At 40.1% G+C, this 23,275-nt stretch overlaps 1 protein-coding gene across 1 annotated transcript in view; it reads left to right on the forward strand.

Annotated features, from left to right (window-relative positions):
• The first annotated feature begins 1,386 nt into the window (after positions 1-1,386).
• Positions 1,387-23,275, forward strand: part of TMEFF1 (transmembrane protein with EGF like and two follistatin like domains 1) — a 192,972-nt gene continuing 171,083 nt past the window's right edge. Inside the window, exon 1 of the mRNA XM_075271026.1 lies at positions 1,387-1,927. Within this exon, the coding sequence (XP_075127127.1) occupies positions 1,765-1,927 (163 nt within the window). The 5' untranslated portion in view covers positions 1,387-1,764. The remainder of the gene's footprint in view (positions 1,928-23,275) is intronic.

Below are 23,275 nucleotides of genomic sequence, written 5' to 3' on the forward strand. Positions count from 1 at the left end.
TAGAGCCCCTTTAATGACGGTTACTATGTCTAGGTGACTGGGGAATGATTTACATCCTATGGTAATGACCATGTACACATATTTATTTTTTATTCGTTTCGAGTAGAGCCTCAATATTCGACTATTTGATCGAATATCGAATCCCATTATAGTCTATGGGAAAAAATGTTTGTTTCAGGGGAAACCACTATTCGACTAAAGGAGAGTCACCAAGTCCACGAATAGCAGGAGGAGAGTGTTTAGGAGGAGCGCTCGTCTTTGCTAGTTGGGAGAGCTGGCAGCTTGCTGTTACGAGGGAGCTGACTTTTTATCAGTGCAACTGCAGGCGCTGTGCAGTTAAAGCGCACGGTCCCCATAGACTATAATGGGGCCCATGTGCTTTAACTGCACAGCGCTCCCCCTAAACACTCTCCTCCTGCTATTCGTGGACTTGGTGACTCTCCTTTAGTGGAATAGTGGTTTCCCCTGAAACGAGCAATTTTTCCCATAGACTATAATGGGATTCAATATTCGATTGAGTAGTCGAATATTGAGGCTCTACTCGAAAAGAATATGGAATCTCAAATATTTCACTGTTCACTCATCTCTAGTATTTATATTTTGCTGCAATAGTTTGCACATCCCGAAGAAGTGGACGTGCTGTCCAATTTTTGTTGTTGTTTTTATCTTTTTCTTTTGTGTGGAGTATGCTCTGGATTCTACTTGCCCGGAAATTGGCAGACCTGTTCTAGGTCCAAGAGAGGTATGTTTATTTAGTGTAGGGTCCCATGTGAATGAGGTCGTCTTGTGGTGACAGGTACAGGGCTACTTATAGAGATGAGCGAGTACTGTTCGGATCAGCCGATCCGAACAGTACGCTCCATAGAAATGAATGGATGCACCTGGTACTTCCACTTTGACGGCGGCCAGCTGCTTAACCCCCCGCGTGCCGGCTACGTCCATTCATTTCTATGCGAGCGGGCTGTTCGGATCACCTGATCTGAACAGTACTCGCTCATCTCTAGCTACTTACTGTCTGATCAAATGTGTATACCGAAGAACCTCTGATTTATGTGTATTGCTTATAATAATAATAGTAATGCCTGTAGAATCTCTAATTCTTATACCCTAGTGCTAAGCACAGGGGGCTGCTACAATTTCTGTATTTGTGTGTGTGAGTGTACATATACAGTATAATATATATATATATATATATATATATATATATATATACACATACATACAGGTATATATATATTATTGTACTTGCTCAGTAGTGAATTCCTGATAATCAGCATCATGTTGGGTTTACTACTGGCTACAAGGAGAGGCAAGGGGGCTGGAGTCACGTGGTCCCCCTTCATCTTCCCCTCCTCCTCCTCTCCTCCTCCACTCAGTCCCTTTGTTGTCAGCCGAAGCCACACGTATTGCACACAGTCCTCTGCTGCTGGGAACAATAACCCGGGCGGGCGGGCAGGCAGGCAGTGAAGGGGCTAGCAGCAGGAAGGGAGGGGCACAGCAGCCAGCCCTGGGAGGTTACATTGCTCCTTTATCTCTAGCATGGTCCTGAGGATGGGTGACAGCCTCCTGTAGGTGTTGTGGGAGGTGGAGTGTGCTGTATGAAGGCTGAAGACTGTACCTGGCATCACAGGAGTAACCCGGAGCCTGCAGGGGATGAGGAGTGAGTGCCCGCTGCTGCCCTGCGCTCTGTGCCATCATTGATGCTCCTGGCCTGCCGGTCCCCTCCTCACCTCAGCCGCTTGTAGCACCAGCATCCCCCTCGTCATGGACGGCTCGTCTCCTGCTGCCTCCAGCCGGCTGGCTCCTCTGGCTCTGTGGTCCACTTCTTCGGTGCTGGTCTTCTTCCTTGCCTTCTCTGGGGTCCAGGCGTCCAACCAGCTGCCCAGCGAGTGCCAGAATGGCAAAGGCAAGGGCATCAACTGCTCAGGTAACATATTCCACTCACTGAATGCCATCCAGCAGGAATCTCTACAGAACTGTGTCCTTGTGTGTATGGCAGGAGATGTGCCCACAGATGTTCTATATGTAGCAGAATGCCATTCAAGTGTTTCTAGGTACATTATGTGTATTTTATATAGATGTTTATGTTCTCTAGGTTTCTAACATTGTAAGTCCATAGGTGGCAGCTCAGCAATGACACCACTCTTTCATCTATCAGCTGGATATGGTTTTGTGCTAGGAGGGCTACCTATTGTTATAGACAAAGACCAGCGGGCCACAGTACTATTGTTTTAGTATATTCCTGTCTTGGTGAACAATGGGATGTGCAGCTCGCTGTGTGCTGTTACACTGTGTAGGCAGATGATCCATCAGAGCCTGGCCACTGGCAGGTGGATGGCAGGAGTCATTAATAAGCAAGCCGCACCCCTTGCTGGATTTTGCTGGGCTGTTTCTGACACTTTCTGTAGGAAATGGCAAATGAGCTCAGAATTGACCACATGACATGGCCCTTAGGACTGGAAGTGACACAGAAAGATGATTGTTCTGGGCACATGAAATAAAACAAAATAGATGAGTGAAGCCTGAGCATCTGCTTCTCTCATGTCCCGTCTTGCATATCTGTGGGGTCTTGTACCCAAAACAACACTATGCCAATCTGTAGCTCTGGACAGTTGTTCCATTCTCTCTGTTTAGGATTCTCTGATGCACGCCTGTGCTGCTGTGTACTTGACTTAATATGAAGTTTTGGTCAAGCTCATTTATTCACGCTGGGTTAATTTATTTTCGTCCCCTAAGGGATGCTTAACAATGGCATAATAACTGCAACGTATGCTAATCACTCATAATGGTGGATTTCTTTATCAAAGTCTCCTGGATACAAGGCGGAACCTAATATATATTAATGCAAGCATACAGACGCATTGTAATTGAATGGAGTCGTAAAATAAATATAGTGATGATTTGTTTGCTTTGATATTCAGCAGAATGACTCTTACTGAAATGTGGAAGTTGCGCTTGTTGGATAAAAAAAGAACAACAAAAAATATAAAAAAATAACAGCTTATCTAGCATGGAAAATGTTGTACATGTGCTGTGCATTGTAGGCCAAGTCTGTCTTGGGGGCAGGCTAACTATTTTCATACAGTTTTATAAACATAAATAAAAATTTTTTTTAAAATAAACTTAAAATTGTCTTTGCAAAAAAATTCATTTGCATCACTTTACAAAATTATTCCATTAAACCACTGCTACATGGAAAAGCTGTCTGACAGCTGAGCTGTCCTAAATAAGAGACTATCCTATATAGATATCGCCATGAAGGAAAAGATGAATTGATACATACAGTAGGCATTTTAAATGTCAGAGTTTGGAAAAGCTGTGTGAGAAGCCATGTAGAGAGTCATAGCTCTGGGCATAGCTAAAGGGAGGATGAGCTGGTAGGACATGTGCCCCTGGTGAGATTGGGAGACAACATGACATGCCTATGTCAGGGTATTTTGGGGAAGGCAATGACAACTTATGATATTTGCCCTGTGTGAGGGAAAGCCCCGTTGGTAAGATGTGGTCTAGTTCTAATGACTTTCAGGGAAACCTTTATAATATTCAAGTGATGTCTTCTATTTCTACTGTTATACAATTAGGTTTCTGCACAGAAAGGTTAGCAGGTTAGCATGTTCCACTTATTACCAGCTTGCTTTAGCACTGTATATAGGTCACTATTAAAATGTGAATGACTGCGCTAGGATTAATTTATCATTTTTCCTACTGTGAGAACCTGCAAAGAGAAGCTTCTTTAATTCAAAGATTGACACTTTGCTCAGGTGGATGGCAGTCTCAGCATGAACTGACCTCATGGTCGGGGTTAGAAAATCAATCTGCAAAAGATGTCTTTAAAGTTCAGATAACTGCAATAAATCTTGCTTCAGGAAAGAAGATTTAAATACAAGGATGAAAGACATCAGGTAATGCTTTGTTTAAGCAGGAACCCCAAGTGCATTTATAAAGAGTGTTCCACCTAAAATAATACAACCTAAAGTCCTTGAAGTGTCCCATTCTGTGAAGTCTTTTGTTGAACTATATCTTGGTTATAGCTGTTCTTTACAGCTAAGGTTATATCACTGCTTAGACCTTTCATTCAGGAACCCAAGGAAGTTAGGTAACAACTCCTGTGGCTGATGTAATGTTGACCATATTGGTGGTCACCCAGCTTTACAAGTAATAGTGGTAACTAAAAAGTGCTGAATAGAAAATGATACTTAAAAGAAAAAGCATTGGCTTTATCTGCATTAATGTCTGTTGAAGAGAACATGTCATGTGTTCTGATTGCTGTATATTTTAGGTAGTACCTGTCTGTCATCATTCAGTTTGGAAGCATGTTTTTCTAGAACCCTGGATCCAATTGGTTCTCTATAAGGTTAAGGTCCCACTTAAAGAGCCACAGCCAAAAGTGCTTTTTGAAAAAAAAAAAAAAGTTTTCCTTTGCAGACTTATTGTCCCTTTTATACCCAGTGTTTCCATGGGTATTATTGACATGCTGTGATTTACAAAAACACAACGGTTTTTTTAAATTGCAGTTGATATTTTTCTGCAATATGTGGAAACTGCAAAATTGCTGCATTTTTGCAACGTGAGGCCCCAGCCTTATTCTTCTTGAATTAATCAACAACTGGGCTTTTCATATTCTCCTTAGGGTGTGTTTCTAGGCAATACAAGACTGTCAGCACTGACTGAGTCACAATGTGTAGGGACACACCCCTTTGACACTTTGACAAAGAAAATAGTAACGACTGTTGTTTAATTTATTTATGTCTTTCCAGCAAGTATAACAGAAGTAAACCATTATGCAGAATTCTAATGTTATGTTCACATTGTGCCCATGTGAACGTTTGTCCGTTGTTCTTGTCCTCAAACAGAACAACAGACACATGGACTGCTAAAATATCAGACACCAACAGTGCTTGGTTGTCCCCATGGACTAATAGGATCTTTTGGATGTCCTTCCAGTTGGACTGGCAGCGCTTTTTGTCACTGTGACAGTCTTTCTAAACAGAGCCTCCAGCCTAAGTTTAAGTTCACCCCAATGCTGGACTCAATTTCGTTGTGGTTCATTAGGGGACCTGAACGACGGAGAGCCAGACCACTAAAACACTGGTTACCTGAGAACATAGACTAGTAAAGGGTTCCGGTATTTTTGTACTGAAATCTGCTGAGAGAAAAGTCCTCTGTGCAGGATTTTCCACAATCTGAAAATGTGAACCTAGCCTAAGAAAATATAGTGCAGGTTAGTTATTTTATTACTTTTGATATTATTTTGCTCTGAATAGAAATATTTACTAAATCAAAATAAATGAGACTTGGATAATGTTTTAGCTAATGATCTTCATGAGTAGTAATATAGATAGAGTATATATACGCTAGTATAGGTACTAATATACTATAGATACTGCCTTTTATTCACTTTTCTAAAGGCAGCGAATAATCTCAGTACAAATATTGTTGCGTTAAAGTCTGTGAAGTTATCATTATTTTGTTGACCGTGATATTGTATACAGATCTATGTCAGAATTATTAAATATTAATTGGCTTCTCTTTGTAAAAACATTTTAGATAATCCTTTACTTTTATCATAAAATTATTACTCATGTGACAGCCAGTGATATCTGCCTCTTTTGAGGACACTATACATACCCATTTTTATCTTTGTTTATGTAGACATCAGAGCTTTTTTGTGGACTGTAAGGGTGCCTTCGCACGGAGTTACGCTCCATGCTTTTTGTCCATTTTACACGTGTATTTTTACATTTTAAATGTAGTTAGCCATTGAGCTCAATGGGTTTTTTTTAACGCACGTCTTTTTGCACGCGCAAAAAGATGCGCGTTATACGAAAAAAACCATTGAACTCAATGACTTACTACGTTTTACACATGTATTTTTACACGTGTAAAATGTAGCAAAATGCGCAGAGTGTTACTCCGTGTGAAGGCACCCTTACTCTCCAAGATGTGTATCCTTTTTTTCATGCTAATACAAGTCTATGGGTCAGTGGAAAAAAAACTGGATGCGAGCTGTATGTTGTCCTTTTTTCATGGACCCAGAGACAAAATATAGAAAATGAAATAAAAGAAAAGTTGATCTGTGAAACGTGGATCAACCACAGTCAACACACCACTCGCAAATGAGCAGGGTAGGGTGATGTCCGTGAATAGCACAAACCTCACCTTCATGTAAATGAGGCCTCAGGCTATGGCCACACGTTATGAATATGCAGCATTTTAACCTGCTGTTTTTAGCTTTGGTTTGCTACGTAGGGCATTAGCCTAAGTTACATCTGATAGCGTAGGCCTGGAAAAGTCCTCAGGAATACGGATTATGGGATATTGTTAGATAGTGTAGGAAGAAACACTACACATATTTGGTGTAGTATGTGTTCTCATGGTTAATTACTAGTATGTTTTGCAAGATTCTTTCAAGCTGCTTGACTTCCTGTTTCAGTCTCTTTTCCAGATTTATAAAGCAACTCATTGGCATTTTTTTATTATTCCCACTAGTTTTCGGTTTGATCATCCAGTTTAGTCTTCCAGCCTAGGCCAGTTAAGGCTACATTCATATTTGCTCTGGATTCTTTGTTGAAATTTGCAGATGAAGAAGTCCTGCTCGCACAGCTTTATTGTCTGCCACTTTCCATTTTAATTAATGGATACCCAACCGACCCCATTATAATCATTGAGGTCTGCCAGTCTCCATATGTAACCGGTATTTTAGCTGTCTGTTTTAGCATAAATTGTGTATGACAGAAGGCTGTTCTAAAACCAATCTGGAATATACATTATTATTATTATTATTATTATTATTATTATTATTATCATACTTCTACATACCATTTGTGCAATCTCATCTGCACTACTTTTTATATACAACACTAAATAATCCATTAAATGTTTCAGGCATGGAAGGTGTATGTTTTTATTTTCTCTTGGCAGTAAAGTCTACAACAATCATGTTGTTTCTTAAATAAGCGCAGTTTAAGTGACGAACACTTCCAAGATCCCAATGTGCAGTGGAAATGTTCTTTGCGCTTGAACAGCTTTAGACAGACATATCATTTACAGTCTGTTTTGCCACCTGTTCTGTAGCTAAATAATATCCTTCCTATAGGTCTCAATTCAACTAGGTTTCATTTTACCAGCTTTTGTTAAATGGCAGTAACATGTCTTTCATTAGAGTGCTGACAGTTATCTCATGCCGAGCATCCTGAAGGGTGAAGAATGCAACACAGTAAACCCTAAAATGTATTCTTTCTATAACAAACACGTACTATTGCTTTATTAGAAAGTCACACAGGACTTTCTGTTACAACTATACCTATGGGGAAACCACTGGCGTTTCCGTAGGTATAATTGACATGCTGCAATTTCCAGAACCGCACTGGTTTTGGAAATCGCTGTGTGTCTGCACACGGTTTTTACTGCTAAGTGGCATGGGATTCACTAGAATCCCAACCACTTTGCCCTTACTGTAAAACGCTACAATTTTTCCCACAGCATTTCCAACGCAGGCAAATCACAGCGTTTCTGTCCCGTGGGGCCCTGGCCTTACCGCAATTCTGTTTTTCTGCAATGTGTGGATTAGATTAATCAAAATCGCTTTGTTGGTACTATAAAACACAGCATTTTCTTAAAGGTGTTTCATTGCAAGAACTACTTTCCATGTGTGCTATTAGGGCATACGGACATCACGGAGTCCCCAGTGGCTCTCATTCTGATGGACCTGATCCACCTATGTATGATGGGGACAGCCATGTATTTGAATGGCCACATATATTACTACATTATCACTGGAACTGTGAGGTGGTCTGATGCAGAGATGGTTATAAAACCTCCTTAATCACTATTAGCCTAAATATTTACAGAGGACCTTTCACCAGGCATAACAAGTGCAACTTGTTGCGTCATTTAATAGTCACTGCTCCACTTATTCAGGCACAGTTTTGTTCCAGAGCAATCAATGCTGTTAGTTTTGGTGCCTGATATAATATTCAGGTTCTGTGCTGTCAGGAGGGTGATGTCACACAGGAGAAGGGGCGTGATTCTGAGCTTTGATACTGGCTGCCTCTGATTGGAGCTCTGAGTCACACCTCCCTGTCTGACACTGCTCTTCTGATATTACAGAGCTTAAAGGGGCTCTATCATTGGGAAAAGTCATTTTTAACTAATCACATCCTTGCATAGGCTTTAGAAAGACTATTTCATACATACCTTTTGTATGTAAATTGCCTCAGTGGTTTTTGAATGAGCCCGCTTTTATTCATATGCTAATTAGCATCGAGCCAGCACAGGAAGTTCCCAGCAGCACTCCTCTCTGTTATTCTCTCCTATCGGTGTGTGCAAAGAGGAAGCAGGAAGTCATCAGCAGCAGCAGCCTGTGCTGTACACATACATAGGAAAGAATAGAGAGAGGAGTGCATGATGAGACTTCCGGGGTGCACCAAGAGGCATTAGCATATGAGTAAAAATGGCTCATTCAAAACCACTGAGGCAATTTACATACATAAGGTATGTGTGAAATAGTATTTCTAAAGCCTATGCAAGTATGTGATTAGTTAAAAATCAGGTACTAAAAGGACCTGCGTTTGTTGCTCAGGAATGATTGAGGCTAGAGAGAAATGCAATGCAATGGTGCCTAGATGATAAGATTCTCTTTAAGGCTGGGGCCCCATGTAGCGTAAATGCCGCTGTGGCTAAAACCCTTCGTTTTACAGTTCCTGCAAAGTGGGTGGGATTCAGGCAAATCCCATCCACACATTTTAGAAAAAAATATGCAAGTGAAATATGCAACTGATGCATTTTTGAAAATCGCAGTATTTCAGTTACATCTATGGAAACAACGGCAGTTTCCCTATAGGTATAATTAAAGCAGAAAGTACGCAGAGGAAAACTCTGCAGACTTTCTGTGAAAAGCACTGTAGGAAAAACCACAATGCGTTTCCACTGTAGGTTTTTCCTGCATGGCTTTTTGTGGCCTGCTACATGGGGCCTTACCTTAAGTGTTCAGCTGTATTGCCTGTAAAGACAGATATATCATTAGAATGGAAGCTTGACAATGACATAGAACAGAGTTGCTGCTGTGCTGGTTTTATTTGTCATAAATAGCTGTTTGCTTGTCTATTTACTCATCCTGCAATTATTTTGAGCCTGTGTAACAGATATTGTCTGATATTCTGTAGTATTTCACATCAGCCAATTCTCCACTGCTTTCTATTACTGCTATTATATGTTTTTGCTTCTGTACAGTCTTCTTGTACTGTATTTGTTTTAGCTGACAAGAAAGAAAATGATGCTGTTACCCCCCATGGAAGTAAGAGACTTGTCTGAGTAAATGGCTTTTTAATCACTTCTTAGGCGAATTGAAAGGGAAATTTACTCAGATGCTTAGATTTTCTGTGTTTTCCCTGAGAAAATTGTTTTGAGGGACAACTTGCTTGGAGCTGTGAGCAATTATTGATTCTCTGCTCCAGTGAAGCTTTATGTCAGATCTTCTTTATCAGGCGGCTAAGAAAGCTGAAGCAGACTGGGCTCCTTTGTTAGGCTGAGACCAGGCCCTGTTTTTTCTTAAGGTCTTTAAGTGAGATCACTTTCTGATTGATGTTGCTGTCGGCAGTTGCCTTCTAATAATATATTTTATTTTGTGGATAGTATCTGTCACACAAGTATCTTTACATGTCAATTTTTAATTCATGCCGGATGGATCCTGTGGATGGATATATCACATGATATAATTTTCATATAAAAATGTGTTTGGAGACAGTAATAAAACCAGTGTTACCCTAGGTTCACACTAGTGTTGCAGGAAGCCCTATCCGCTTAAATAGTGGTTCCACTACAATGGGGTCCACTGGAATTCCACCCCGGTTTCTGCTGAAAACAGCAGAGAAAAAAATCCTCCTTGCAAATTAATCAAAAAATAACCAAAACCAACTGTCCATTGGGATAACCAACGTGATTTTATGCATTTTTTTCAGATTGAAAATGTCTGATCCAGAACTGCTATTATACTTAATTAGAGGAAGCCCATTGGAGATGTTACTCACCTCCTCTAGGATGGCTCTGTATGTGTCTGCTGCTCTACTACCATTAGGCTTAGGCTCTAACTCAGGGGTCGGCAACCCCTGGCACGCGTGCCAAGACTGGCACGCGAGGCATATTTTGCTGACACGGCAGCCAGCCTGCAACTTTCATACACAAAGTGAGAGAGAACGTCCTTTCAGTGCTCTGCTAGAGCTGCGGTGTAGGACACGCCCCCTTCTCTCACTGCCCACCAATCAGAGGTGAGCCTCTCACTGCACAGGATAAGGGCTCCCTGGACCTGCTGCTACATGTGAGGAGGAGCTCCTGCCGTCTGCAGCCCCGACTAGGAGAGGAAGCAAAGTGAAAGTAAACACAACACCAGGTACGTGTGTTACTAACTATTCTCATTAATGTCAGGCATTTGGGGTTATTACTTTAGTTTTAGTAACTCCATGTGCCTCACATTAATAGCAGTTAACCCCATCATGTCCTTCACATTAACCCTGTGTGGCTCACATAAGGGTTACTGATATGTGAGACATATGGGGATACTAATAAAGGACCTATATAATGAAGATGTTCACTTATTACCTTCATATGGCTCACATATCAGTGTCCCTTATGTAAAGCACACAGAGGGTTAATGTAAGGGACATGATGGGGTTAACTGCTATTAATATGAGGCACATTGAGTTGTAACCTGCAATGCACATGACCAGACTCTTATCTACAACTGTGGATAAAAGTACAGACCTATATATTTCAATTGACCCATATATACAGCCATTCTTTTTGTGGCTGTGTATCTGGGCCAAATTGAAGAGCTGAAAACTATTGAGCAGGTCCTATATGTGTCCTATACATCCCCTATATCTGTCCTATACATCCCCTATATGTGTCCTATACATCCCCTATATCTGTCCTATACATCCCCTATATGTGTCCTATACATCCCCTATATCTGTCTGCATTTGCAGCCCTGTCAATTCATTTTAACATATAGGTCAGTGAAAACCACATCCGTGCCACTTGTATGCAGGAGGCGTAAGGCTGAGGCCCCACATTGCAGAAACGCAGCGTTTTTGTTGCAGATTTTGATGCGGTTTATTTCAACCAAAGCTAAAAATGGCTACAGAAGGAATGGGAAATATATAGGAAGCTTCTTATATGTCTCCCTTCTGCTCAATCCACTCCTGGCTTAGGCTCAGAAAAACACAGCAAAATATGTAACAAAAAAAGCTGTGTTCCAACAACGTGAGGGCCTTAGGCTAAAACCCCACGTTGCAGAAACAGCTTTTTTTCGTTGCAGATTTTGCTGTTTTTTTGAGCCGAAGCCAGGAGTAGATTGAGCAGGAGGGAGACATATAAGAAGCTTCCTATATATTTCCCATTCCTTTTCTAGCCATTCTTGGCTTTGACGGAAAAAAAACGCAGCTAAATCTGCAATAAAAAAAGCTGCATTTTTGTAATGTGGGGCCTCAGCCTTAGTGTGATTCTATTGGGTGGTGACACTGTAACTAGATGCAATTAAAGCCAAATCCAGTTCCTGGGCACCAGTGCATTCACTTTGTTGAAAGTGTGACACCGATTAATTCCTGGCTGGGGTTTTGCTGTTACTGCACCACCAGGAACTAAAAGTGACTGAAATTAATCTGCGTTTCACTTAGGGAGCGTTCACACTACCGTCGGTGTCTGACAGCTAGTGTCCACTGCCACAGGTATGACCTTACTCTGCTCCCAGTCACATACATTACCACTAATTGTGGGTTACGCATGTACTTACATTGCTTCTAAAGGAAAAGAACATGTGTATCCAGGCAAATAGTGGTAAGCACATGTGGCTTGGATCACAGTATGACAGCACCCCTATGTTGTGGTTTGTGCTATATGACTTTAGTGTAGGTGTCGTCAGCTTTACAATTATTGCCCGGCACTCCGAGGACCTCATCTTTGATTTTTTAATTTAAATCGGCACGCCGAACAAAATAGGTTGCCAACCCCTGCTCTAACTACTGTAATGCAGCAAAAAGATGCTGCGGAGTAAAACACATTAGAAACGCATTGTGTTTTTTTCCGGAGTGTTTTTCATTGCACTTTTGCAGAGTTTTCCTATGCGGGTTTTCTGCTTCAATTATACATATACAGAAAATGCCAGCATTTCCGCATGTATAATTGACATGCTGCGATATTTAAAAACGCAGGTGTTTTTGAAAACCCATCTTTTCCACTGCAGATTTTTTTTGCAATTTGTGGATGGGATTAGCCAGCATCCCATCCACTTTGCAGGTTCTTTAAAACACACTTTTGCTGCACTATATCCACAGCGGCCTAAACAATGCGGTTTTGCAACATGGGGCCTTATCCTTACTGGCCGTTGCTGTCATCCTATGACAGATGACAGTAATACATTGTAATAATGGTAGTGTAAATGCAGCCTAAGGCCCCGTTCCCATGGAGAAACACGCCGCGCATTCTGACATGTAAACACGTGTCAGAGTGAGTGATGTAAAACAGAATCCCATTGACTTCAATGGGTTCCGTCTTATGTGCGCTACACATTGAAATCAATGGGAGGCTTTTTAACCCATTGATTTCAAAGTATTACGTGCATTATATGGAAGCCATTGAAGTCAATGGAATTCTGTTTTGAAGTGCTCACTCTGACACGTGTTTACGTGTCAGAATGAGCGGCGCGTTACTCCATGGGAACGGGGCCTAAGAGGCAGCCATACAACCACTTTCTTTATGGAAGTACGCGTACAGTGCATGTTTATATGTTGTGAGCATGCATGTTTACAGTGAGGTTACTTATATCGCCCTCTTGCATTTATTATACTGTTGATGAGATTCCATGTTATTTGTGCAATAAAGAAATGTTGCTCAATAGCATAGTTGTGGGGTCAGGGTTTGGACCAATTGTGGGTGGAGATGTAGATGGAAAAAAGCATACTATGAATTTAAAAGATTTAGGAAAATCCCATCCAAACATTGCAGAAGAATATCCGCAGCGGAAATGTTGAGATTTTTAAAACTATCACGTTTTTGTAAATCACGGCATGTCAGTTATACCTATGGAAATGCCAGAAGTTTCCCCTATAGGCATAATTGAAGCAAAAAGTCAGCAGAGGAAAATTCTGTGGACTTTCTATGAAAAATGCTACGGGGAAAACTGCAATGTGTTTCTAATGTGGTTCCCACAGCACTTTTTGCTGCAGCCCACCACGTGGGGGCTTAGACTGAAGCTAAGGCTCGACATTATGGAAAAAGCATATCTTTGGTTTCAGATTTTCCTGTGTTTTTTTAGCCAAATTTAAGAGTAGCTTTAAAAGAAAAAGGAACAACAAAAGACTACGTTTTCTTGTCTGTTAAGTCCACGCCTGGCTTAAAAAAAAATTTTCTGCAAAATTTGCAGCTTTTCTGCAACAAGGGGCCTTAGCCTAAGGCCCCATGTAGCTTCCTGTAACCAAAAAGCGCTGCAGGAAAAACCACAGTGGAAACACATCAGGGTTTTTCCTGCAGGACTTTTTAACAGAAAGTCCGCAGAGTTTTCCTCTGCAGTCTTTTTTTTTTTTTTCAATTATACCTATACTGAAAAAGCCAGCATTTCCCTAGGTCTGTGTCTGTTGTTGGATATTTTTCTGCAATGTGTGGATGCAATTAGCCAGAATCCCATCCACTTTCCAGGTTTATGATATTGATGACCTATGTGAAAGTTAGATATGTCAACAATTTCTGATCTGTGCACCCCTGCAGATCAGTGGGGTGCTGGGTGTCAGACCGCCATGATCTGATATTGATGGCATTTCTGAGTATTCTGGGAAACCCCTTAAAGTTTAATAAAGCTATGACATAAATCTCAGATGCAGCCAGTGGTTTCTGAATAATTTAGGAAGGCTGTTTTCCTTACATAAATACCAACAGAATATATGCACAATAGAAATAAAAAGCAATGACCCGAATAAAATAATTAACCATGATGAAGGGTTATCTAAAGCCTCCTGACAGAGACTAGTTTCATAAATCCAGAAAACACTAAATGATCATCGGAAGTATCATAGCTCTTGTCAGCCATTTGGCTCACATCACAAAGAGCTAAGAAGACATCTCAGATACAGAATGGTACCATCCTCTGTCAAGCTAAATGGCCGAGTTGGAGATTCGGATAACAAGTACCTGAATAGGACAGAACTGTGTTTTAATGCCATGTAGGTCATCAATTCCAGCCTTCTGTATAAGAATGGTATTACATACAACCACTTCTGCTGCTTTTTTCCTCCATTATGATTTCATCTCGGCGATTTGTGTAGCTATTAGGATTTACCTGGCACTTTAGTCCGTCAAAGTCTCATCCTCTTTGTACCATTCTGACTTTTTCCAAACGAGCACTTGATTTGTTCTCGTTTCTACAATAACCTTGTAAAGATAGTAGCTTCAATAGGTAACACTCCGTGGTTATGAGCCTTGGGGACAAGAGAAAAGAGACAGCTCAAAAGCCCTATGTCTTCAATTATTTACTATAACTTTTATCTGCTACAAAAAATCCCACAGTAATGACATTGCTTCCCATCCCTGCACACAGAGAACACTGTGCTCGTTATGTCTTTGTGCCTTTGACTATCGTAAAATTAATTTACATATGCTTTATATCATAATTATCTCACGTATCATAGATGTGATCAGCTTTAAAAATAGCATATAATAATTCAGTTTTTGTTTTTCTTCATTGTAGCAACCCTCTGGTTCATAATACAGATTTGCACAATAAATGGATAATGAATAGTTAAAATACCTGGTGGTCTCTTTTTAATCTTTCTGCTGTTGGTCCCTAGTTCCAAGTCCCTTTGTCACCTCCGTAAAATGGCTAAAAGCTTCACAGACTACTCCATGCACACTGTACCTTCTGAGAACCTTCTCCCTGATCTCAGCTGGTCCATCCAAGCAGGGAAGAGTAACTCAGAGGACTACAGCACATTGTACATAGAGTAGTCTGAGAAGCTGGTGGCCACTCAAAGAAATAAACAGAGCACTTGAAGCAGTCATCCATAGACCCTAGTACTCGGGAATCCTTCTACCACATTTGACGATCAGTATTATAAAAGGCAGATAAAAGATGAGGGTTTAAGAAAAGGTCATCACTATTTTATCCTGGAATACCCCAGGAAGTATGTCACTAGGGTGAAGTATATTAAACCAGCAATACAGTTAGATAGGTCAAGCTCACATGCATGTCTTGCCTATTTCCGCTTGAAAATGCATGTATCTGTTACCAATATATACTCATTTATTTCACAAAATGCAAATCAGCAGCACCGAGGGCGGATCTATTGCTTCAAACTGTCCCACACAGCTCTAATACACCCTCAATCCCCCTCACTTCTTTCAGTGACAGGATCAAGGAGCTATGCTGAAATCTCATCTGGCCTTGTGTTCACACTGGCATATTAGAGCATAGTGGGACATAGTGGGTAGGAGTACTTTCATGCTCCAGACTGCTCAATAATTACTATATTGTGAAATAAATTAATATCTCAGCAATGGAGGCAGGAACTTTAATGGGGGAGGGCGTTATATTCAGGTGAGCATGACCTGTCTATGATGAAATGCATCATGCTGGCTCTATCACTGTAAACATATCTAAATTAGGAAGGTATATGAATAACTTGAAAAATGCCAGAACAAATGTTATTATGATGAAAAAAATATTCTGTTTTTCCACTTTTCCTTTATAGGAGCAATTTTGTAAAACTGTGTGGTGGTGAAACAAAACCATAATGTATTTTATACTGAAATGATATCCATGAAATGAACTACCGGTACATCCTATTGTAACAATGGTTTTATTGGACCAACATAATCAATACAGACCAAAAAATCATTACGCTTAGAGCGCTACTACAATTCATACAAATTCTACATTTTTTCTGTGGCAATAAAGATTAATTGTTTCAGTCTATAGGTCATCATTCACCTTAGATGACTCAACAAGTTATTCTTCCTAACCCCCCATGCACATGCACATGCGGCTCAGTGAGAGGGAAATAAACATCTGCCAGACACCTACGGTGGTGGCTTATCTCCCTTGAGAATGAGAGTCTGAGCATATAAAAATTTGGCTTACCTGTTTACCCCCTCTCAAACACAAATAATAGGGGAGAGTTATTACACACCCAGCCAAACACAATTGGTGATGTTTGTTTAATGTATAGGGATACTAATGTCAAAATGTGACAAGTCTACTATATAAAGAATAAGATCAAAACTACATGATACGGTCTACTATATGCAGCAGAAGTGAGCACACTAACACCCCATTCATATCTGCGTTTGAGTTTCCTATCGGGGAGTCCGCTTGGGGACCCCTCCGAACAGAAACCTATACACATTAAAAAGCAGCTACCTGGGAAACCTGTCAACCCCATTGGCTATAATAAGCAGCACTTTTCTCTCTGCATGATTTGTGCAGAAACCACATGGACCCCATTATAGTCTATGGGGTCTGTGTGGTTTCCTTAGGTAACCAGTTTTGAATGTGTATAGGTTTTCCACTACGGGGGTCCCCAAGCAGACTCCCCGAATGGAAACGCGAACATAGATGTGAACTGGCTTTTTGTTTGCTATGAATCCATTGTGGGAAATGATTCCAAGTGGTGCACCTGTGTATATTTGCACATTATGTGTAGTAATCTCTGCAGGAAACTCTGGATTCTCTACATTTTTGACCATTCCCACTTTTTGTGTGGGCAGAACATCCAAAAACATTAGTGATGTAATGTTGCATATTGTGATGTCACCATATAGCCATGGATGAAAAACATGCCTCTTGATGTGGAAAGTCATTAATATACACAACTCTCACTTTTGGACCCATGTTCTTCTATTTTTAAGAAAATCTGTCATCAAGGTGAAGCATATTCAGCAAGCATCACAGTTAGATAAGCCAGGCTCCCCTGAATATGATGCCTTTTTCACCATGAAAATTTGTGCCTATGCCCCACTCTGCTCTAATACACTGTCATGAACAACACAAGGCCAGGCGAGATTCCAGCACAGCTCCTTATTATTGGACAGTGTGGGATGTAGCAGTTTGGAGTAACATAGCGTTCCTTGGTGCTGCAGACTGGTCATTTGCATATTGGGAAATTAGTGTAAGTGGCCATTTTCTTGTGGCCGTGGGAATGCGCAGTCGGCTCTGCCTGAGGCCTACAAGTTTCACTGCCTGAGCCGGAAGAAGACGCATGAAGACAACGTTCCAGAAGAAGATGGAGGCGGTGCTGGAGAGTTCTCTCACAGCATTGGGGACGCCCCCAGTGCTGCAAGACAACTCATTTGCATACCGAACAGCGGTGTGCAAGCAGCCATTTTCTTGTGGCCTGTGGGCATGCTCAGTATACTCTGCCCAAAGCCCGAGGCCTAGAGGTTACAAGCCACCGCTGGAAGAAGGGGCTGAAGAGGACGCTCCTGACGAAGATGGAGGCGTTTTGCTGTCTGCTTGAAAAGTCGGACATCTTTGGGAACGGACAGTTAAGGACAGGCACGGACAGTAAAAGAACGCACCCGATGTCCATTTAAATGAATGCAAAATGTCACAGACACAGCTAGTGTCCGCACAAGATTTTGAATAGACATTAGCAGCGGACACTAGCTGTTGGACACTGACGGTAGTGTGAACGCTCCCTTAACCTATATTTAAATTTAGTCAACAGAAAGTGATCCATTGACTCGAGGTGTATATCTTTATGTATCATGTCAATTTTCCAAGGTGTAACAATGTTTAGATTTCCACAGATTACATGAATAAACTAGCCTGCCATAAACATCAATGAAGTCATAAAGGGACATCTTTATTATAGTGATCTCTGAGGTTCCCAGCTTACACTCAACCAACCTAAACTGCTGACCTGCATCTATCTATTATCAAAAGTGGCTCTATCTAGCAGCTTTACTTAAACACCTAGAGCTAAACTATTAAACACACTGATACATACTGCTGCAGTGAAATCTGTAATAAGTAATATAAAAAAATTGGAAAGTTCACCTCGGAAACACTCTTTATCGCATAGAACTTGCCAGATATCATATACATTGTCCTTGTTTTGTGACATTTTAGATTTCTATAAATGAGTTTTGTACATACTAGAGACAAATATTTGTATTACAACAAGTGAATGTATTCAAGATTCGCCTTTCATATGCAGCATGTTTGCTAGGATAAGCAACTCTTTTCCAGCTGATTGCTTCCCAGTCACATTACACTTGACAAGGCTTAGATATGACTTATTCTTGAGAAAACTAAAAAGACTCATACATTTGGTTAAATGCTAACTCCGCTTTGTATAGAACAGTAATGCCAAGTCTATAACATAATCATATAATAGCTTTTCCATAGGCCACCTCTAAAAGCCTGAAAATTCCGGTAGGACTGCAGTAAATCTTAGCACCTTGCATTTGCAGGCTGGGTTCACAAAAGTGCCAGATAATGGGCTTGTCCAGGTTAAACTTTTGAAATTTAAATCTGGGGCAGTGAAAAAAATGAAAAAATACATACTTACCTGTCCCAGTTGCTCCGTTGTTGTCCCGCGCCTCCCGGTTCATTTGCTCTCCCGGGTCTCTTCTGGTATTGTGCTGAAGCCACTGATTGAGCTTAGTGTTCGCATGACTGCTGAGGTCAATAAGCGGCCCCAGCAGTCCTCAGAAAGAGGACCCGTGATGTCAGAGATAGTGACATTCAGGCCCCTTGTTGATTGGCCTCAGCGGTCAATGCCAGAAGATGCCACGTGAGCAGATGACACGGGAGGAGTGGGAGAATATCAGAGCAATGGGACAGTTGAATAAATATATTTTTTTTAAATTTCATTGTACCTGGCTTATGTAAACTTTAAAAGGATGTCCAATTTTGCCTGGACAACCTCTGTAATAACATAATGTTTTCTTTAGTGCAGTTTTCCAGTTCTAGAAAATAGTCTAGAAAGTAAATAATGCCTTCATTCTGTCTACCACGTTACATTCAGAGGTGGACCCACTTTATACCTATTGGATATGACTCTGGGTTAGGCAGAGTTGCTGAGTCTTAGGGTTTGTATGTTGCCCTAACCCCTATTATAATCATAAGAAAACTGTGGCACTTCCCTATATAGTCTCAATAGCAAACGTTGAAGGATAAGCAGACATAATGAATTGAAAGTAATGACTGCTCTCTATAAAAAGTAATTTTTTTTAAGTGTAAACAGACTGATCAACGGCAGGTTTTATCTGCAAGAAAAATACTGTTGGCTGCATTCATCCATTGTTTTGTGGTCTCTGTGGTAAATTCACATAGAGAAAACAATCTCAAAGGTTTCTTTGTATATACAGTTTGGTTACCACTCTGGATCCAAAATTGCTGCTTTGGAAAATGACAATTTATGTAACATCTGCATAGTGTGAACATGGCCTAGCAATGCATTTTTCAGATGAGTCTCTGCAAGTTTTCCTTTTTAATTGTGATAACTTTTTATTCCATGTATACTAAAAACACAAATCCACAATCATTGACAATATTTATGTTCTCACTGCACTCTTTATTGATGTACTAACAGATCTGACTGCAGAATGACATTATGGAGAATTGCTTTTCATGTACAAGTCTATCCATGTCACAATGACAAATGTTTTATTCATTTGCTTTGGACACCAGCACACTTTGAGAATTGTCGCAGAACCTTTGGCTTAAGGAAGTTACATTTTTTGATACCTGGCCCTTATGAAATATCCTTAGCTGACAAATGATGATTAGACTTAGATACAGATGGCACACTCAGAAGAGAACATATTTCAATATTTGATATATGGAAATAGCCAAGGATAACATATATATATATATATATATATATATATATATATATATATATATAGATATATATATATATTTTTTTTTCTTACACCATATAACTGTGTTCGAAATTCAATATTTGCCAGGACAGCAACTCATAAGTATTCTCCACATTGCCTTGCAACCTGACACAGCTTGTTCCTTCAGGGATTATTATTGGCACAGTGCGTTTAAATATGTATATGCATGTTGTCTTCGCCTCCCAAAGAATATAAATTCTGATCCCAATTATCTTTCATGGTTCACCGCATTCTGAATTTTTAAGGACATACTGCACAAATGAAGCAAGACCAGCCAGGACATTTATCACCTGTTTGTTGATCCATTGTTGAGACGAATTGGGCTTTTAGGAATAATTCACGTCAGCTTGTTCTAAGTTAGTGAGCTTAAATTCCTGTATTTAGGATAAAAAAAATTCTAATAATTTAAAGTAGGGATTAAGCTCCAGCGCTAATTGAAGAAGGTAATAAGTAATAAATTATTCTTGGTGAGTGTTCATAACCAAGTCATGCCATGTAAACAAGCTAATTCTTGCCATTTGTTAATTGTTATATTAGGCTTCATTAGTTCTTAGTCTGGTAGCAAATGCCATTAATGACCACAACATGGAAAAAATATTTAATAAGGACACATGAACATATTATATTTCCTAGAAACTTTTTCCTATTTTTAATGTATGACATACCATATTTTTCGGACTATAAGACACACTGGACTATTAGACGCACCTAGGTTTTAGAGGAGGAAAATAGGGAAAAAAAATTTTGAAGCAAAAAATGGTAAAATATGTAATATATGGGAGTTGTAGTTTTGCAACAGCTGCAAGGCCACATTGACAGGTGACCCTGCAGCTGTACGGGGACGCATAAAGTGTTTTTTTTTGCGGGGCCAGAAGTACTTTTTAGTTATACCATTTTGGGGAATATCTATTGCTTAGGTCACCTTGTATTGAAAAAAAACCCGGTGGTTTATGATATATGATTTTCTACATATATTCTAGGGACAGGAGGTGATTTAGAACTTTTATTTATTTTATATTTTTATTATATATTTTTAAAGCTTTTTTTTTTTTTACTATTTTATTCCCCCCCGGGGGCTTGAACCTGCGGTCACTTGATTGCAAGTCCCATAGACGGCAATACAACTGTATTGCCGTCTATGGGACATTCTGTCTATTAGTATTACGGCTGGTCATAGAGACCAGCCGCAATACTAATATAGCAGTGACAGGCCTGGGAGCCTCATTAGGCTCCCGGCTCTCACCCGAACAGGTCGGCTCCTGCGATATCGCAGGTACAGGTACAGGTACAGGGCCGGTGGGGACCGGCCCCGGGGGAGAAGGGGCCACCGATACTGACCCGGCATCCGCTGTACTAGAGAGGCGGATGCCGGCGAGGGATAGACGCCGGGGCCTGAGACATCGCTGCGCTCCTCTGCCCTGCATGAAGCCAGCGGCGGGGGGACGGAGTAGCGGAATAGCATCGCCGCTGCCGCTGCTGGCTTCATGCAGGGCAGGGGAGCGCAGCGATGTCTCAGGCCCCGGCGTCTATCCCTTGCCGGCATTCGCCTCTCTATTACGGCGGGTGCCAGGCGCTACATTCAGACTATAAGACGCACCCTTCTTTTCCCCCCAAATTTTGGGGAAAAAAAGTGCGTCTTATAGTCCGAAAAATACGGTATATCTCACAGTCTATTTTCTTAAATTCTTCCAATAAGTAACTGTTACATTTTAACATATCTAGAATCTGCTCGAGAGTTCATTAAGATGGAAAGAAGGACTTATTAGCTAAAGCTGTGATATTATTCTTCATATGTGTGTAATTTAGCTTTAATATTGAATTTATTAACACATTCATTATTCATTCGCCAATGAATAATTTATCAGACTGGAAATGCTTTTTGAGCAGTTTGCATTAGAAGTAGTTAAGAGATGCAACTTCATATGACATCATAGGGAAGTGACAATCTTTCTTTTCTACATCCTTTTTTATGTCCCTGATATAGTCTATTGTCCCTTAATGATTATATCATGTTTAAAAGGGAACTGGCACACTTTATCCTAGCTTAAACTTTTTTATTCTAACATTATAATACGTGCTGTTTGAGTCATCTCATATAAATATCAAATGTCTTTTGCTTCTGATCCATCCTTCATATGCTGACACAAGTGGGGCAAGCAAATTAAAACAAAGTACAATACTTTGATAAATTGATGTTATTCAAAGTGCCTCTTTAGTATTCGATTTTCAGACATGTCAACAAGTCTTTCAGAGATATGAGTCATCACACTGATTTCTAGTTTTATAGTCTAATGTCCTCTTTGGCAGACTGAAAAGCTGGATTTTGTTTAATTAATTATATTACATATTTTATTTAGAAAAGATCAATATTTGTACTTATGTTTTTTTCGATAACTATGTGCTCATATATGTAAATCTAAACTAATATGGAAAGTATATTATGGAAATACATAACCTTTTTTCATCATACTATATACTATTTTTGACTAAGGCTAATTTTCATCTGTAGACTTATTATAATGATATTGGAAAGTTTATATATATATATATATATATATATATATATATATATATATATATATATATATATATATGAACAAAGCAGGTTATCCAGATACCAGAGCAACATCTTCCTTTCTCTTGAGCTTCCCTTTCACACTTTACCTATCGCCTCAAGATATCCTAATATTAGTGGCACAATTTGTTTTATTCTGTCTCTAATTGTGAGTAAGGAAAACGTTCTTTCTCTCTTTCTTTCTTCTTGTTGTGCCATTAATCTTAGGATATAGTTGCGAGAGGAAAGCTAACCAGTTGATAAGAACATGTAATAACACTGGGCAACACGGTGGCTCAGTGGTTAGCACTACAGCCTTGCAGTGCTGGAGTCCTGGCTTTGAATTCCACCAGGAACAACATCTGCAAGGAGTATGTATGTTCTCCCCGTGTTTGCGTGGATTTCCTCCCATTCTACAAAGACATACTGATAGGAAAAAAAAAAAAAAAAGAACATGCAATAACACATACTCCTACTGGAATACAATATTTGGTCATCCTGTTGCATGTGCTGAGATGCAAAGTCTTTGAAAAAACACATATATGAACATATTTATGCCCAGGTGCAGTCAGTAGTTCCTAGAAGATGCAGAATATTGAAAATATTGATGTTTTTCTTTAATTAACTTCTGTTCCTTGTCATTCCAGTTACTAAAGGCTGGAGTATCACTGTCATGGCCATCAGCCTATTACATAGTATGTCTCTTATCAACATCTATGATAGCAAAGAATGTTCAGCTTCTGCTTATCATTCTGGTTGTAGAAGAAATTTATGGATCTTTGGGTTACGGATGTTTTTATTTTAGAATACATTCACTCATTCAGTATC

This window comes from Leptodactylus fuscus, chromosome 4 (genome assembly GCF_031893055.1).
Source record: "Leptodactylus fuscus isolate aLepFus1 chromosome 4, aLepFus1.hap2, whole genome shotgun sequence".
Taxonomy (NCBI): domain Eukaryota; kingdom Metazoa; phylum Chordata; class Amphibia; order Anura; family Leptodactylidae; genus Leptodactylus; species Leptodactylus fuscus.